An 18,257-nucleotide genomic window follows, 5' to 3' on the forward strand; every position below is an offset into this window, starting at 1 on the left:
TGTTTCTCTCCCTCTCTTCCTCCCTTTCCCTCTAAAACTAAAATAAATTTTAAAAATCTTAAAAAAAAATAATAAGCCAATAATTCAACTACATCATTTTATCTTCAACGACTAATCCCTTACCAAAAAGAGAGCTACTTATTTGTGGGGAGAATCAGAGTATAAGGGGACTAAATGGTAATTTAAAAATACATAAAAACAATTAAAAATAAATATATCAAAAAAAGAGCAACTTTTACATTTTATTTTTACCTTCTCTTAAATTCCAAGCAAACTTTTAATAAACATTCCCAATAAACAACAAAAGAGAGGTTTTAAACTGTAGTAACTATACTATTCTTCTGGAAAATTTCAGTATATTTAGTAACTTTGAGACCAAGTTAGAACTCAAAATGTGCTTTTTCTAAATCTTCATAAGACATTATTTAGTATTGTTAACTTTTTAAGCTGATACCTAGAATTTTTAGGCAGTATTTTTACCTGTGTCTTTGTCCTTGGCTTTATATACTTGGCCATAGGTTCCCTCTCCAATAATCCCAATAATGTCAAATTTGTCCACACAGCGTTTTCCCCAATCACTTTCTGTTTGTCTTCTTTCTCCGTAACGAGGACAACAAATTCTAAGAATGGCAAAACAAAAATAAAAACAAGTTATTTAAAAAAATTAAGTCTATTCAAAGAAAATAATTCTTTTATAACTTCTGACTCCTAAATCTTTTATGAATTTATTTAAAAGGCAGGAATTAAACAATATGAAATAAATAGTTTAAATGGTCTCTCCTAATGGCTAAAACACAGATTTCTTTTTTTTTTTACTCCAGTAAGACATAAGATAAAATAAAATGATTTGTTGCTTACTTTCTTACCTCTTGATTATTCACTTCCTCAACTACAGAATGGGAAAATAATCCCTACAACATAGGATTGCAATAAAAATGAAATGTAAAATTTTGGCAATAAAACATGCTCAGTAAAGGTAACTTTTTATTAAGAGAGGAATGCTAACAACCAGAAAACCAAACCCAGATTCTACATGTTTATGGCAATGCCAATTTATGTGATTTAAGTAACGGATACATGGTTGACAAACCCTGAATAAAAGAGCTTTTTTGTCTTCAATGTTCTAAATATTATGAACTCAAAAGATACAATGGGATCAATGTTCAAGGTTTATTTAGATTGGGGAAATTATTCTGAAAACCAAACAAAACAAAATAAAACACCCAGCTAGGTTATCTGTGGATGCAGATGAATGGGTCTCTTAGGTAGGCTTTTATCCATTAAATAAAAGATAAACATTAGGCCTGATCTTCTATCATTCTACTGGTGTGGGTTGTATAAGAAAGTATGAGATTTAGGTCCCAAAGTTTCTCACTGTAATAAAAGCTATAATTAAGGATAGGTCCCTCCAAAAACTCACTTTGGTCTTTTTTTATATGGTTGTTGAGGTGGTGTGACTGCCTTTGGTTCTGGAGAGTCTGGAGGAGATGGATCCCCACCAGGAAGCTCTGGAGGGAGAGGGAGGTCCGTGAGTAAGTGACGTGGCCTTTGTTCCTTCTCCTTCTTTACTGGTTTTGAAGGCAGAGTTTCTTTTGGACTAAGAAATAGTGATGAAGAAAAGAAAAAGATCACAGTTACTTAAAGGATATGCAAATAAAACTTTTAAATATTAGAATGTCTGGCTATTTAAAGATAACAACAATTTTACTTTTAAAGGGAAAACCCCCTGTATTATAAGGTAAGAAAATATAGTTTATCAAAGTTTTAATATACCAATCTATGGTATATTAAAGAAACAATAAAATTTTTACAATATACTTATCAGGTCCTTTAACAAACTATCCTTTAATGCCCTTCCCAAGATTCTATTTGGATTTTTACTGAGATGAAATGAAACGCAAGAAGTTATCATCTTAAATTTGCAAAGTATCACTACAACTCAAAAAGTCAGCAAACCTACTCCATATTTTAGCCAGCAAAGATTTAAATAACAAATGAAAGCTCAACAATGTAAAAAACACTATATTGCTGAAGATGTGGAGAGAACCTGGAAAAAGAAATAAAATTAAAGTGGAAATCAAAATCAGTGAAAAATACACTCACTTATTATTCCATTGGTTTGGATGCAAAAGACAACCATATCTGACCAGCCAAAATGAATAAATAACTCTCAAACTAAAATATAAGGAGAAAGAGTCCAAGCAACTATTTTGGTATTATTAAAGCAGGTAAAGCAGAAGGTCTCTCATGATAATAAGTTACAGCAGTCAGGATGAATGGCTTTTCTGGAATAGATTAGAAACCTCAGTTTTGAGATTCAATCTTTCAACTATCTCAATGTATTTATGAGTGAAGGAAGGATTTTGTATAATGTATGTCCTCAGAAAAGATAGTGCAACATACAATTCAAGCCTACAAATAAAACCATCGTAGACAGTAAGCCTTTTCTGTTCCATCAATAGTCTCAGAAGGCTGAAACAGATGTGAGAATCCTCCACTTTTTGACAAGTGGTCATAAAAAAACATATTCATTTTCTTTTTAAAGCACATTGTGACTTAAGCACCACTTTTCCATTCATAAAAGTTGCTGAGTTACCTTTTTTTTTTTTTTTTTTTTTTTTACTGAGTCACCTTTGAAGAGCTTTACAAGATGCCTAGTCAGGCTTGCAATTTTGCTAAACAATACTTTTCTTTGGAAAACAAGCTCTCTGGATAGTTACTCCCATCAAGTTGGTTCAGTTTAACATACTAATTTCCAGAGGCCAGGTATATGCAGTTGATAACTACAGGGGATGGAGGCTTAAAAGTAGAATTTAGAAGATTAAACATACTCTTTCATGAATACTTCCACAGAACCATAAAGAACAGTTCTATCCCTTGCAATGTATCCTTTAAAATTTTTTTATTGATTTTAGAGAGAGAGGAAGAGGGAACAAGAGAGAGAGAGACAGAGAAGCATAGATTTGTTGTCCCACCCGCTTATGCACTCATTGATTGATTCTTGTATATACCCTGACTGGGAATCAAACCTACAACCTTGGCATATCGAGACAATACTCCAACCAACTCACCCAGCCAGGGCTGCAATGTACCTTTTTGAAGCATACTGCTGCCCTTTGTGTGTGAAACAATCTCTAAAGCTAAAACTTCCGACCAATTTTCATCACTTTTTTAAATCCTCACTCAAGTAGAGAAAGGGGCAGGGGACGGGAGGAAAGAGATGGAGAGAGAAATACCTATATGAAAGAGAAACATTGATTGGCTGGGTTCCATACATGCCCCGACCAGGCATTGATCCTGCAGCCCTCTAGTGTACTGAATGATGCTCCAGCCAATGAGCCACCTGGTCAGTGCCCAATTTTCATCTTTTTAATCTCTTGTAAATCAGAATAGAATCTAGATTAGTTTGTATCCTATCAACCAGATGGAGTGCAAAGAATGATCTGAAACTCTGTTAAATCACTGGTAAGAGATAAACTTACAACATTACAATTTGCACATTTTTTTCTACCCTGGGGACTAGCCTATTACCAGGAAACTCTTGAGTCAGGATACAATACTGATTTTAAATTTCCCCAACTTTTCAGACATTCAGGGAAAGAAAATTTCTCACTTACCAACTAATGTCAGATAGTCTTTTGTATTCCTCAAAAGCTATTTTTTAAATTTTATTTTTGTTACAGTTTGCATTTAATATTATTTTGTATTAGTTTCAGGTGTACAGCATTGTGGTTAGCAGAATATTCTTTTAAAACAAATTATTTACTTATTTTTAGACGGAGGAGAAGGGAGAAAGAGAGGGAAAGAAACATCAATATATGGTTGCCTCTCACACGCCCCCTACTGGGGACCTAGCCCACAACCCAGGCATGTGCCCTCCTGACTAGGAATCAAACCAGTGACCCTTTGGTTCACAGGCTGTGGCTCAATCCATTGAGCCACACCAGCCAAGGCAGAATATTCTTTATAAATATCAACTCTTCATGAGTTAGAAATACATTACTTCTTGGTTCTGCTTCACTAAAATCAAAGTATCTGAATTCTCTCACCATCATTTGGTATCAGTTAAATCTATGTTTTATATTTAAGTTTTTGTTTTTCTCTAATGTTTACTTTATGGGTTCAAATATAATTTGCTGCTGTGAAAATATCCATTGCTCTGGGGAAAAAAACCACATTATTAGCACTTTTTTTCCAGGAAAGAATGAGTATTTGACAGGATGTATATGTCTTATTAATTCAAGGCATACAAGTAGAATACAGGTCAAACTCTGTTTCGACAAATTCCAATGTTCCAAAAACCTTGGAATAATGATGGCCCCCAAAAATGCAATACAACATTGTGGTCTTTAGCCTTTAGTGTAAGGCACTCAGTAAAATATAGCTCTATATAGTTCTGAGGGACATTTGGATGCCAAGAGATTCTAACATAGGGAAGCAGACACTGAACATCTAAGTCATTAAAGATTCAATAACAGGAAGTGTTAAACTACCTTAATATCAGTACTTCATGGTTCCCCATTTATACCTGTACACAATTCACACATATGGTAAGTAGGCTGCATAATGTTTATGTATAAAAATTTATAAAAATTTGCCCTGGCTGGTGTGGCTCAGTGGATTGAGTGCTGCTCTGTGAATCGAAAGGTTACCGGTTCGATTCCCAGTGAGGGCATGTGCCTGGGTTGTGGGCCAGGTCCTCAGTTGAGAGGTACATACAAGGCAACCACACATTGATGCTTCTCTTCCTCTTTTTCCCTCCCCCTCTCTCTAAAAAGAAATAAAAAATTTTAACAATTTATAAAAAGTTGCCAAGGTCCAGGACTGCTCAAAGTTTAATAGTCTCTTTAGAATTTGTAATGATAGGATTCAATCCGTACAATGTAAACATCTCTAATATGTCTTTATTGTCAAAAAAGTATGAATTTACATATGAACTATTTAAAAAGAAAATTAATTTCTTCATAATTAAAAAAACATAATCTACTTTAAATGTGATCATTTATCCTCTTCCTCTTAAAGCAGGTTGCTTAAAAAGTCATTTATTTTTACAAACTTCAATTAAAAATTTCAGTTGACTACATTAAACAGAGACCAGGCATTCTATTAGCAAAATCCTAAATCAAATTTGAATGTCCATACAGATTCTTTCTTTTCTACAAGAGCTGAATACTTTTATAAACTGCCTTTAAGAATAGTGTAGACTCTACAGAAGTCTAATAAACTCCAAATGAATAAGGCTATCAAGAAATAAAGTAAAATAAAATAAAAAAGATTTTAAAAACCTTATGCGGATAACTGAAAGTTTAAAAAGTATACAGATGATCCTTTAAAAGCAAGAGATCTAATGAATGGCTATGTTCCTGAAGAACGTATTATACTGAAGTGGGTATTTGGCAGCCTTTGCTTCTTGCAGCCCAGATTTGTAAATCGTGAATCAGAAAGGCTTTTTGCAAATCGTGAATCAGAAAGGCTTTTCCAACACCATTAGTTAAATTCGCTCCTGCATTCAATACCAGGATAATATACTCCTGTCCAATCTATACGTTTGAAAGGAAACTTTCATTTTTTCCCCAAAGGATTTTAATTAAAAGAAGAGAAATCCACTCTGGCTGGTGTGGCTTAGTGGACTGAGTGCCACTGGCCTAAAAATCAATGGGTTGCCAGTTCGATTCCCAGTCAGGGCACATGCTTGGGTTGTGGGCCAGGTCCCCAGTAGGGGGTGCAGAAGGAGCAATCACACACCGATGTTTCTCTCCCTCCCTTCCTCTAAGGGTGAACAAATGAAATCTAAAAGGAAAAAAAAGGACAAATCCTCTACATAAGCTTTATATAATCCATGTGCCAAATGATTTAACTACATGTCCAATGTCATTTCACACCAGCCTTGACCCTGGCTCCTTCAGTGGCTTTACTTACTCATTCAAATAACCAGTATTTACTGATTGCATTCTATATACCATGTGTAAAGCACTGAGGGCAATAAAAAGATGTGCATCATAGTCTCAACATTTAAACTGCTTCAATTTCATGTAAGGTAGAGAAGACTATGAGTGAAATCCATATGTGATTTTCAGATTTCTTCCTGAAAAGTTTTCTTATATAAAAATTATTTTTCATGTGAAAGATAGGTGCAGCTAGTACATGGATAGAGTGGCACCCCACAAAACACACACACACACACACACACACACACGTGACCAAAAAAAACATCTTGAATTTAAAATTAATACATAGTGAAAAAACAGTGGTAGAAATCTTCATTTCCATTTTTCTACCTTTAATTATTTACTTGTATGTGAAAAAAATTGATAATAATCATGCATTTAATAATTACATTGGACTGCCCTGGCTGGTGTAGCTCAGTGGATTGAGCACGGGCCTATGAACCAGACAATCGTGGTTCGATTCCCAGTCAGGGCATATGCCTGGGTTGCAGGCTGGTTCCCTGCAGGCCAGTTTCCAGCAGGGGATGCACAAAAGGCAACCATACATTGATGTTTCTCTCCCTCTCTCCTTCCCTTCCCCTCTAAAGATAAATAAATAAAATTAAAAAAAATAATAATTACACTGGACTGAAATAAAATACAGACTTTCAGAATCAGAACTGATATATATAATAAAAACAGTCTGCTCATTTCATTCTCTCTCATAAACATTCTTAAAGATAGTCACAAATATTGAACTAAGCCCTGAATAGTCTTACTTTATCCTTCATCCCCAATCTGAAATATAGAAATCCCTATGTGCCATTTATCAACATCATTCCATATCTGAAAATTTGCACTCTACATAACCACAGTAGGTAGAGTCAATAGTTACTTGGTTAGCTAAATATTTTAAAACAGATTCTGAGTCACACTAATATTGTTCTAGCCACTATAATTAATATTTAAATGAACTTCTTGTGGGTAAATAATGGCCTAGGGTCCCTTTGGATGATGTTCAACTGACGATATTACTTTTCCAACAAAAACTATAAAAACATATAGCCTGTACCTATAAGTATATTGTGTACCTTGAACAAACTTTTCTACGTAAATTTTGGGCTCTATTCTTTTCCGCTGTGATTTTCAGGATGTGGCAGAATTCATAAATACCTATTAATATTTTTAAAAGCGTGTGAAATTATTTATTTATTTATTTTTAGAGAGAGAGGAAGGGAGAGAGAAAGAGAGGGAGAGGAACGTCCATGTGTGGTTGCTTCTTATGTAGCCCCCACTGGGGACCTGACCTACAACCCAGGCATGTGCCTTGACTGGGAATTGAACTGGTGACCCTTTGGTTCACAGCTCATGCTCAATCCACTGAGCTACACCAGCCAGGGCTGGAATTTTTCTATACAACCAGATTTACCACCATGAATAGTACTGGAGTCATTCTTTTAAATAGTCCCTTTCCCCCTCTTCGTTTATTGCACTTGCACCTTCTTAAAAGTACAGATGGTAGTATGGAAAAATATAAATCTAAAGGGCTGAAATGTATCACTGTTCAAATTACCTATGTGATTTGGAAAGTAATGGAGGGTTGGGAATTGGTCTAGGATACAAGATCAGTGTTGCTCATTTTTGTGCTTCAACAAAAGTTCAGTGCAATAAACTAAACTCATATCCTAAAGAACAAGAGGGAAGGGTCTCAGTAGGAAAAATCAGTAAAACAAACACTGTTATGGCATATGTCACTGCTAAATCATATTTGGTGGTACTTGCCTAGTTATTCCTGCCAAGAAGTTAAATAAATGTATTTCCTAATGCCTTCCATAAAATCAGATTCATGATTCATAATTATTCAATCACTTCTCAATACTCAGAGGACACATTAAAATTAGAGCTTTTCCCATCACCCCATTGTAAATTTATATTCTAATTAGTAAATAGTATACATATTGTTCTTTTGCTTCCTACAGATAACTATTTTTTTAAGCAAAACTTTTTGAAATAAACCTGGTTTATTTTTCTTCTAGATCAGGAGGGAAGAAAAAAAACAGCTATAAAAGACATTCTGGGGGATGGGAGAAAAAGACAGAAAACTGTACTTGAAAAATAAGTAAATAAAAAAAAAAAAAGACGTTCTGGGGACAACTGATGATATTCAGTATTATTTGTTATTGATATTATTAGAGACATACTAAAGTACTCCAGAAATGTCAAATATCAACAATTAAAGCAAATGTGGCAAAAAGTTAGCAACTGGTAAATCTAGGTGAAGAATATAAGGGTGTTAAATGTATCATTCTAAAGCTTTTAAAAGTTTCAACACTGCCCTGGCTGGTTGGCTCAGTTAGTTGGAGTTCAGTCTGGTAACTTAAGGGTAGTGGGTTCAATTCTGGTCAGGGCACATTCTAGGTTCAGTCCCCAGTTCCAGCGAGTACAGGAGGCAACCAGTTGATGTTTCCCTCTCACATGAATGTTTCTCTCTCTCCCTTCCTCTCTCTAAAAAGCAATGGAAAAATGTCTTTTGGTAAGGATAAGAAAAAAATTTTTCAGCATAAAAATTTAAGGAGAAAAATGCTATTGATTTCTTAAAATTGAATCGGAATTAGCCTTATCAGTTAATAAATTTATGAAAAAGAGTTACCTTTTGTAATTCTTCCTAAGTAATGTCATAAATAAAGGCTTTTCCAATGAAAACTGATCAAAGGCATTTCCTATTCATAAAAGCATTCTAAATAGCTATGCATTAGAGTAGTTTTAACAAAGTTTGAGAACAAAAAATGTGTTACACTTAGATCAAGCAGGTTAAGTTTTCTCAGTTAACTGTGGGACTTACCTATCCATGTCATCTTCTCCAAGTAACAAGGGTGGGAGGGGCAGAGGAGGCAACGTTGATGTTTTTAGGTGTGGAATAGCAGCTGTTACAGATAATTGAGTCTTCAAAGAAACCTGTACAGGGGGCTGAGAATTTGCCTGAGAGGACAGAGTAGACGTCCTTGGGTGAGTAGAAGGGGGCAAAGCTGAAGTGCTAGTAACAGGAACCTGACTAAATGCTGGTTGGGGAGGAGGGAGAGGTGGTTGCTGTGGAACAGCTGGTAGTGGAGGTAAAGGTGGCAATGGGGGTGTCTGAGGTGGAGGGGTAGTAGTTGGTAAAGGAGGTGGAGAAGAAACTGTGGGGAGAGGTGGAAGGCTCTCCTTTTCTGATGTCTCTGTCTCTTTTGGAGTAACAATCTCCTCCTTCAACACCATTGGTTTAGAGTCTTTTGTTCCCTCCACTTTCAAATCTTTAAGAACAGGATGCTTCTCAGAGTTCTCATCCACCTTTACTTTCCCTGTATCTAAAGAATTTTTGGCCTCTGCATTTAGATGTGTTACATTCACTAGTTCAGTATCTGGGGCAGATTTTTCCAATTTTAAACCTCTGGGTAACTTTTTAGACTCCAAACCCATATCCTTAGCCTCTACTGAACTGTTCTCTTTTCTAGACAAAATAATAGGTGAACCCTTGGATTCCTTTCCATCCATTTTTGCTGCAGCAGCAGCTGCTGCTCTTTCCTTCTTCTTCCTACTGAGTTCAGCTCCCAAGCTGGAGTTCAATGGAAGCCTGACAGGTGAGATACTGGAATGTCGACTACGTGACCCGGATCTCTTCTTTTTACTATGAGAAGATGAGTGTCTTGAATATGCGGGACTTCTACTTCTAGACTTCAAGGATTTCCTAATGGAAAAAGAAAAAGGCAGTTTAATGAATATGCAATAGCAATATAAAGGCAAATACACCAGTTACGGGAAACTGTAACTTAAAAAACCCACTTTTGCCCTGGCTGGTGTAGCCCGGTGGATAGGGTACTGGCCTGTGGACTGAAAAGTTGCAGGTTTGATTTCAGTCAGGGCACATGACTGAGTTGTGGGCCCAGATCCCAGTTGGGGGCCTGAGAGAGGAAACTGATCACACATCAATGTTTCTCTCCCTCTCTCCCTCCCCCTCCATCTAAAAATAAACAAATAAAATATTTTTAAAAAACAAGCAAAACCCACTTTTGAGCCCTGGCCAGGCAGCTCAGCTGGTTAGAGTGTTGTCTCATGCACCAAGGTTGCAGGCTCCATCTGGGGTCAGGACACATACAAGAAGTAACCAATGAATGCATAAATAAGTTTGAACAACCCATCAATCTCTCTCTCCCTTTCTGTCTCTCTCGAAAGTTCAATAAAAAAAAATTTTTAAGCCCCACTTTGAGTAAGTTAGCAATCTTAAAAATAGATTAGGTATCAAATAACAATAAACCAATACTGGTTCATTAATTATAACAAATGTACCATACTAATGTAAGATATTAATAATGGGGAAACTGGGTGCCAGGACATGTAAGAACTCTTTGTGCATCTTCAAAATTTTTCTGTAAATCTAAGAATATTCTTTAATAGTTTATCTAAAAAATAAATTAGAAAAAAATCCTGTATAACATATTTCAATCATATAACACTAGAAATTATTTAACTTAAGGAAGGCAGATTGATATGTTTCTCTATGCTAGAAAATACCCAAATTCACTTTTACCAATATCTACTTTAGAATTTTGGTTTAAATTTCTGAAAAAATAAAAACATAAGTCATATTTTATACTAAAGGTGGGTTATATTAATTAGGAAATGAGAAGTACCATAATTAGCATATCTCACCAAAATGTAAATTTTTTTAAACTAGAGAACTATTTAATGGACAGATCCCAGGAAAAGATTTTGTTCCTTATATCCTCAGTTTATAATTAAGTTGTGCCTATACTAAACAAACCTCCAAAATATAAGAGTTAGACCTATACAAAATATATAAACTAGAGAAACTGTCTTACCAAAATAACTTATTAGAAGTTCCCAAAACTATAATGGCTTCTGATACTTTCAAATATAAAATGATTTCTAATCAACCTTTTAGGAATTCATAAAGCAAAGTATTATTATTATTATATTATTATTTTTTAAAAATCCTTACCCAAGGATATTATTGATTTTAGAGGCAAAGGGAGAAAGAGAAATACCGACTGGTTGTATACCATATGTACCCCAACAAGAGATGGAAACCAGAGCCTTATAACCTTTTTGGTGTATGAAATGATGCTCCAATCAATCAAGCAACCCAGCTAGGGCAAGCAAGATATTACTGCATGTTCAATTTATTTTCATTAAGGAAGGATTGGGAAGTGAAATCTAATCTATGAGGCAGATGGTTCTCAATGGAAACCCAACTCTCATTAATTCTTTTTGCTTTTTAATATAGGCTAATGTGCTTAGGCTTCAAGGTGAAGGGAGGGGTGAAACTAGCACTACAAGTATAATTGAACAAAACATAATTTGCCCAGTAGTCCAAAACAAATTGTTTCCATTCCAGATCTTCAGTATCACTCTTCATTTTTAATCACTGGTAAGACTGGCATGAATCAAAATGTTTCAAAACAAATAGCATATATCTGTAGAAGAAACAACTCACACGATGTTAAACATGTTTTTTTTTTACTGTTTTTTGGAAGTTTGCTCTGAGAGCTTAGTTAAAATATAAAGCCGTTATTAGATTTGAAGTACTCAAAACAATGACAGCATACATATGAAATGATGATACAAACTACTGAAAGTAGATAAGTGGATTTACCAAATACCCACTTACCTGTAAGAAAATTAATACTTCTCTTGTAAAAAACTGGCTGAAACAAGAGGTTTTCTCTGAATTATAGCTGGGACAAAACTAACACCTCTATCCAGGAAAAACTTCTACAATCCCAAACACTAAGTAATGTCAGAAACCACGCTATACAAAGCATTGTCTCTATAATCTTTCAACTCAACTTCCTAAATCCTAAGGAACTTTGCTAAATACCCTTGAATTTCTGAACAGAAGCCTATTGTTAATGGGACATCTAGACTAGCCACATACTTAAGGTATTTTTTTGATAAAAATGCTATATTTGAGATCCAGATGCACTCTTCAAAGGAATAAAAAAGGGGGGGATGACAACAAATAGGTAAATTGAGGCAACAATAAAAAATTAGTCCTAAAAAAACAAAACAAAACATATTTTTTTGCCCTGGCTGGTGTGGCTCAGTGGATTGAAGGCCGGCTTGAGAACCGAAGGGTTGCTGGTTTGATTCCCAGTGAGGGCACATGCCTGGGTTTGGGGCCAGGCTCCCCAGTAAGGGGTGCGGGAGAGGAAACCACACACTGATGTTTTTTTCCCTCCCTTCCTCTCTCCAAAAATAAATGGATAAAATCTTTTTTTTTAATGTATTTTTTCCCTGAATTAAGTGAGGTTGCACCCATCTACTAATCACTACTAATTTGGTAAATGCAAAGACCTTGCATTTCTGCCAAAGCATTTTGTCTTTTTAATTTTGACTCTTGACTCAGGATGGGCATCAGGAAGTGGGTATAAGGGGACTAAATGGTAATGTAAAAAAAAATAAATAAATAAAAAACTCATTAAAAAATAAAATAAAAATTTGACTCTCTCCCAAAGAAAAAACACACAAAATACCATAAAGAGGACCTGTATGTTCCTCTAGTCTTACACTAAAAAATTTTTGTACTTAATTGTTTGAAATTCCAATGAATGAGGGAAAATATGTAATACACAACACAAACATATGATGGTCTTTACCAATCAACTAAAAATGTGCACACAACTCTAGCATTATTATGTAGTACTTGTATTTGTGCCCTATACCATTTAGGGTGTCTCTTCTTTTTTTTTTTTCACCATTTCTGCACTAGTTCCAACTAAGTGAATAGAAGAGAGAACTTGAAACATGAATCCAAAAGAGATCACTGCAAAGCCACAGTTCTTACTGAAACTTGTTTTAATGTTTTAACCTCAATGTACTTCTATATTCTCAAACTACACAACAATATAAATTCTCAGAATAGCCTTATTAAACTACTCCCTCGAGAAAACAAATATTCTTAGATTACTCCTCAGGGTTCCTTAAAAAACTAAACAACTTTACAAATAGTACATACTTAAGGCATCCATTTCCCTGTACATAAATTTTACCTCTCATTAGTGATGAACTCTAGCTAATAGTATACCTGTTAAAGCATTTACAGAGAAGTATACTGATGTCAGCAACTGATTTTGAGATAAAACAAAAGATGGATTGACAGAGAGGTAGACACACGTAGACATAAAACATATAGCAAATACTAATTGCAGAATGCAAGTGGTACAAAGCTCTGGCCAGGTAGTTCAGCTGGTTAGAGCATCATCCTGATACACCAAGGTGTGGGTTGGATTCCAGGTCAGCCAGCGCACATACAAGAATCAACCAATGAATGCATCAAGTGGAACAACAAAATTAATGTTTCTCTATCTAGAAAAATCAATTAAAAAATTTAAAACAATACAGATGGTACATTTATGGGTCCTCACTACAATTCTTTTAACTTTTCTGTGTTCGAAAAATTATAATGAAGTGGAGGAAAAAAGACTTAGTTCCTGACTGCTAGGAACTCTGCAGCCCAACTTGTTCGAACTAGTTTATGAATAATTATATAACTTTAAGTCAGCAAAAATTACTCATATTGGCATATTAAAGATATGCACAGGTTTTTTTCAGGTTAAAATAATTTCTCTACTGGTATTCAACAACACGTTTTCCTTTCTTATAGAATTCTCTAACGTTCCAGTACCAGGCACTGTGCTATGAACTCCGTATTTACTAATTTAATCCCCACAACAACTCTAAAAGTTGGTGGTTATTATTCTCATTTTACACATGAAAAAACTCAGGCATGGAAAAATTAAGGTATTTGCCAAAGGACACAAAGCAAGATTAGGATTCCACTCAGGTATAACTCCAACATCCATGTTCTGCTTTTGTGGACAAATGTTGAGTCCACAAAGAAGGAGGTACATCTCATCAACTACAAACAAGAACACAGTTTCCTGTTCATACTAACAATTAAATTTCAAACTAAAATGCCTTTCTTGCAAAAATAACACAGTAAGGGCACTATTACCATTTTTTAGAGAAAGATTTAAAAAATTGCCACTGGTCAGAGTAGGTCAATGGTGATGCTGTAAAGAAAATAAAATTATCGTTGGAGCCAATTTCTGCTAGGCTCTACCATCAAAAGGAAAAAGGACTTAGCTAAATTTCAACTAGAAATATCTGTGAAAAGACAGGAGTCTTTTGTAAGCTATCAAATTATTGTCAATTAGGAAATAAATAAACTTAAGTTTGAAGACTCAGTGAACAGAACAAATGGTAGATGACCTAAGCGAACAAGGTAATTCAAATGAAATTTGTCTCTAATCAGGTCCAATTAAGTCTAAAGTACTAATACCAATGTCATTTAAAATTTTAAAACAAGGCAACACGAACAGCTAGATAAGATTTGGAAGCCAGTATCAATTCTATGAACTTAACAGAAGCCTATGATTTTTCTCATACAGGAACTTGCAGCTGAAGATCCTACCTCTGGAAGTACCTACCTTTAGCAGTTTTAGGCATGCAACTTTCTCCCCTTTTCAAATTCTGGGTTCAGAAGAGACCAGATTCACTCACTTGAATGACTGGCCAACAGTAAAGTGTTCTTAGTCAATAAACAATGAAGATTTCAACGAAGCATTGCTAATTGCCAGTTCGTTATAAACCAACCTAAGAAAGGACTGTTAGACGAATTGCTCACCTGGGGAGTGGACTCCGACTCAGAGAACGTTTGCTGGTGAAAGGGCTGCTGGACCTCCTTCGACCGTAGGGACTGGGTGACCTCCCACTGTAAGAGCCACTCCTTTCATAACTGGACGACCGTCTCCGGCTATAGGGACTCACAGACCTCTGCCGTCTGCTGTAGGGACTGGGTGACCGGGTGCTGGACTGGTAGGCCGAAGGCTCCTTGTAAGGTGGGCTAATAGACTGCCTTCTTGAGGTACTTCCAGGACTCTTCTTGTACGAGTCATAATTGCTGGAGGTGTGAGATCTTGGGGGACTCAGGTCATAATCTTGGCCGTAAGAAGCTCCTGAGGGGCTATCATCTTGCTTGGGGCTGTCAGACCATTTCCTGTGGGGACTCCTGGACCTCCGTTTGGGGCTGTCCACTGTTTTATAACTTTTGGGTGTTTCCCTTTTCCGATGACTTTTACTCCGGTCTTTGTGCCCAGACTTCAACTCACGTTCCTTCCGGGCCTTCTCCTTGTGAAGTTTGGATGACCTGAATTCCTTGTTGCTGCTGCTTTTGGAAATCTGTGCCTTCCCATAGTCATCATTTTCCTCATTTGAACGCTTTGAACTTCCTGATATCCGGTCCTTCATCGATCCCGACTTGCTGGAAACTTCCTGGTTTTTTTCTTTTTCTGTCTGTTTACTTTTTATTAAATCCCGGGAACGTCGGTGCTGGTGGTGACGATGTTTGTGCAAGCGGTCACTTCGATCAGTTCCACGACGTTCATCATTCTCCCTCCTGTCTGGTTTGAAGACTATGTCGTCAGAGAAGGTATCGGAATCAGAGCTGATGTCATCATACTCCACCAAAGGTTTGATCATTGTACCCAAAGGTGCTGCTTCGGGGGTCACCAACCCCATGTCTTTGGAGTGCTTGGACTTGTGCCGCTTGTGCTTCGACACCAAGCGGTGACGCTCTCTGCTGTTGGAGCTGCCACCTCCCGATGACGGCTGCAAAGTTCCAGAAGCGCCTCCACTCCCGTCCTTCTTGCCCCCATGTCTCTCTGGATTGGGCATCCCCTTTCCCCTGGCCTCAAAAGGGGGAAAAAGTTCCCCAGCACTCCAAAAAGTAACCCCCACCCTCCCCCCAACCCCAACCCCAACCCCACGCCTACCAAAGCGCTCGTCGAAGGGGGTTGGGAGGGAAGGGACCGTGGCGCAGGCTCCTCCTCCCTCCCGACTCCTCGGCACCCTCCTACATGAGGGTGAAGGAGCCAGGGAAGAAATGAGAGTTCCTCAGCAGTGGAGTTGCGAGACCACCGGCAGCCGCTCAAGTCCGTTTGCCGTCTTCCCCACGCAGAGCCAATCCTCAGTCCCGGGGGCCCGGGAGGTCGAGGAAGTAGGAAGCCGACGGCCGGGGGCTGTAGGGCCGACTTCAGGTCTGAAGCCCAGGGAGGACTACGCGGGCCTTCTCCCGCCCGGTAGCCCGGCTCCGGGTGGCTTCCTGTTGCTCGGGTTCCGCGGCTTAGGTGCCTCACACCCTCTTTGTCCCTCGCTCCTGAGGGAGCCCCTTTTCCTGCCTCCGCCTCACCTCAATACCTCACACACTCACTCGTTCCCTCACAGACTCAGTCACACACTAGGTTAAACCGAAACGGCACTTGGAGGAGGGGGAGGGGCAACCCCAAGAAATATCGCGAGAATGCTAAGCTCGCGCTATTTCGTGCTCCCCTTTCACCTCTCCCTACCGCTTGATCCAAAGGACGCGAGAACAGGTACCCAGGAGCCAAACGGGGTCCTCCGTATTCTCGCGATAAGCTCCTCGCTTCCCATTTGATCAAAGCATTAGGGATATAGAGTTAGGAGAATTTTTTAAATTAAAAACTTTATTGATAACTGTTTGAACAAATAGTTGGCAGACTCCTGCGTAAACTAATTTTTTCGTACCTTTTAGCTACCAGGAATGTTAGATAGGACAAAAATCTCAAGGTCTGGGTCGTTCTTGCTAAATGCTACTCTTGCTGTTAAAATGTAGCAACGGTATTTTGCAAATCACCTGTAAAAACAAGGTGAGCCCTAATCGGTTTGACTCAGTTTCTTGGGCGTGGTCTGCAACCCGAAAGGCCCTTGGCTCCATTCTGTTGAGGGCACGTGTCTGGGTTCTGGGTTCGTCTGGGTAGGGGTGAGTGCGATAGGCAACTGGTCCCTGTGTCACTTTTGCACCCCTGTTTCTCTCTCTCCCTTTCCCTCTCTCTAAAAATAAGTAAATATAATTTAAAACAAACAACAGGGTTGAGCTTGATAGGACCCCAACCACTCAATTGCAAAGAAATCAACAGTGTAATTGACCAAAAAGTATATAAGCAATGACTAAGTTTCCTTTGGAGGTTGGATTATGTATCCCCTGTCTCCTCGTTTTACTTGTTTCAAATAAATTAAACTACCTTGGGACCTCTCATTTCTGAATGGAGCACTTAAAGCCGCCGGACCCTTGAATTCGGCAAGAGGATGAAAATAAAGTCTACAGGACACGGGACAAATGTGGGGACATTTCTTCTCAAGTCCCTAAACATTAACAACGCTTACAACTTACATAGCGTAAAATACGTGCATTATCTCTAATTCTCATATTACCCTGTAAAACAAGATAGTCTCATTCCTATTTTACAGGTAAGGAAACCTAGACTCGGAGAAGTTAAATAAACTTACTCAAGTTAATATAGTCCAGCAAGTGCTAAAGATGAGATTCACATTAATGTCTGACACTAACGCACAAGCTCTTTCATTGTGTGGCACTCTTTCCAATTGGCTTAAAATCTAAGAACCTGAAAGCTCATCACCTGTTGGGATCATCTGTGACTCTCCCAAAGTTATTGAGCCTTTTATCTCCAGAAGATTATAACTATGAACAAGAAAAGAATAATATTTATGTATAAGAAAAGCATCTTACACTGCCTTTTTTTTTTTTTTTTTACTTTTTGAAACTCCTTTGCACACATTAATTCATTCCATCTTCACAACAACTCTCTTAAATCGGGTTGTGCATGATAGGAAACTGAAGCACAGAAAAGTTGTGACTTTTCCAAGCTTATCCACTCTTTTCTTCAACAAATTTACCTGTGAGATTTTGAGGCCTTTCTCTGTGTAACAGTGTCCACTAAGGGCCCCCTAAGAAGATGTAGACAATATAGTCATACCATAGATATATCATAAGAATAATACAGAGTACTGCCTGGGTTGAAAAGGAGAAAATAAGAGAAAACTGCATTTCTGCCCTTTAAAGGGCAGTTGAGTTGGGCCAAGAAGAATAGATAGGATGTGTATAGACCAAAAAATCAGGAGCTAGAAAACATTCTAAGTGAAGAAAAAAGAATCCACTCTCAAAAATCACTCCCTGAAAATGGTCTTTTTGCTTTTGGTTACATGGGTACTAAAAAAAAAGTTTTTACTTTAAATGTTAGAGTCCATAAATCTTGATTACAAAGGGAAAGAACAAAACTTTTCATGATAACTTTTTTTTAAAATATTTTATTTATTTATTTTTAGAGAGAGGGAAAGGGAGGGAGAGAAACATCAATGTGTGGTTGCCTGTTGTGCGCTCCCCTACTGGGGACCTGGCCCACAACCCAGGCATGTGCCCTGATTGGGAATTGAACTGGTGACCCTTTGGTTCAA

General features: G+C 37.4%; 1 protein-coding gene across 11 annotated transcripts in view; it reads right to left on the reverse strand.

Annotated features, from left to right (window-relative positions):
- The window catches only part of CDK12 (cyclin dependent kinase 12), a 74,689-nt gene extending 58,423 nt beyond the window's left edge, over nt 1-16,266 (reverse strand). For 7 of the 11 annotated variants that reach the window (XR_008393023.1, XR_008393024.1, XR_008393021.1 and 4 more), the window contains exons 1-5: nt 14,611-16,265; nt 9,972-10,040; nt 8,770-9,651; nt 1,421-1,597; nt 481-620 (exon numbers count right to left, since the gene is read on the reverse strand). Coding sequence is in view for 3 of the 11 variants with exons in the window: in XM_053673411.1 (XP_053529386.1) it covers nt 481-620; nt 1,421-1,597; nt 8,770-9,651; nt 9,972-10,040; nt 14,611-15,659 (2,317 nt within the window). In the remaining 8 variants the exon portion in view is untranslated. Of the gene's footprint in view, nt 1-480; nt 621-1,420; nt 1,598-8,769; nt 9,652-9,971; nt 10,041-14,610 lie in introns of all 11 variants that reach the window. The other 4 variants (XR_008393018.1, XM_053673411.1, XM_037140593.2 and 1 more) reach the window with 2 other exon arrangements.
- Between the last annotated feature and the right edge of the window lie 1,991 nt (nt 16,267-18,257).

Source organism: Artibeus jamaicensis, unplaced genomic scaffold (genome assembly GCF_021234435.1).
Source record: "Artibeus jamaicensis isolate MK-2021 breed Jamaican fruit bat unplaced genomic scaffold, CSHL_Jam_final contig_1998, whole genome shotgun sequence".
Lineage (NCBI taxonomy): Eukaryota > Metazoa > Chordata > Mammalia > Chiroptera > Phyllostomidae > Artibeus > Artibeus jamaicensis.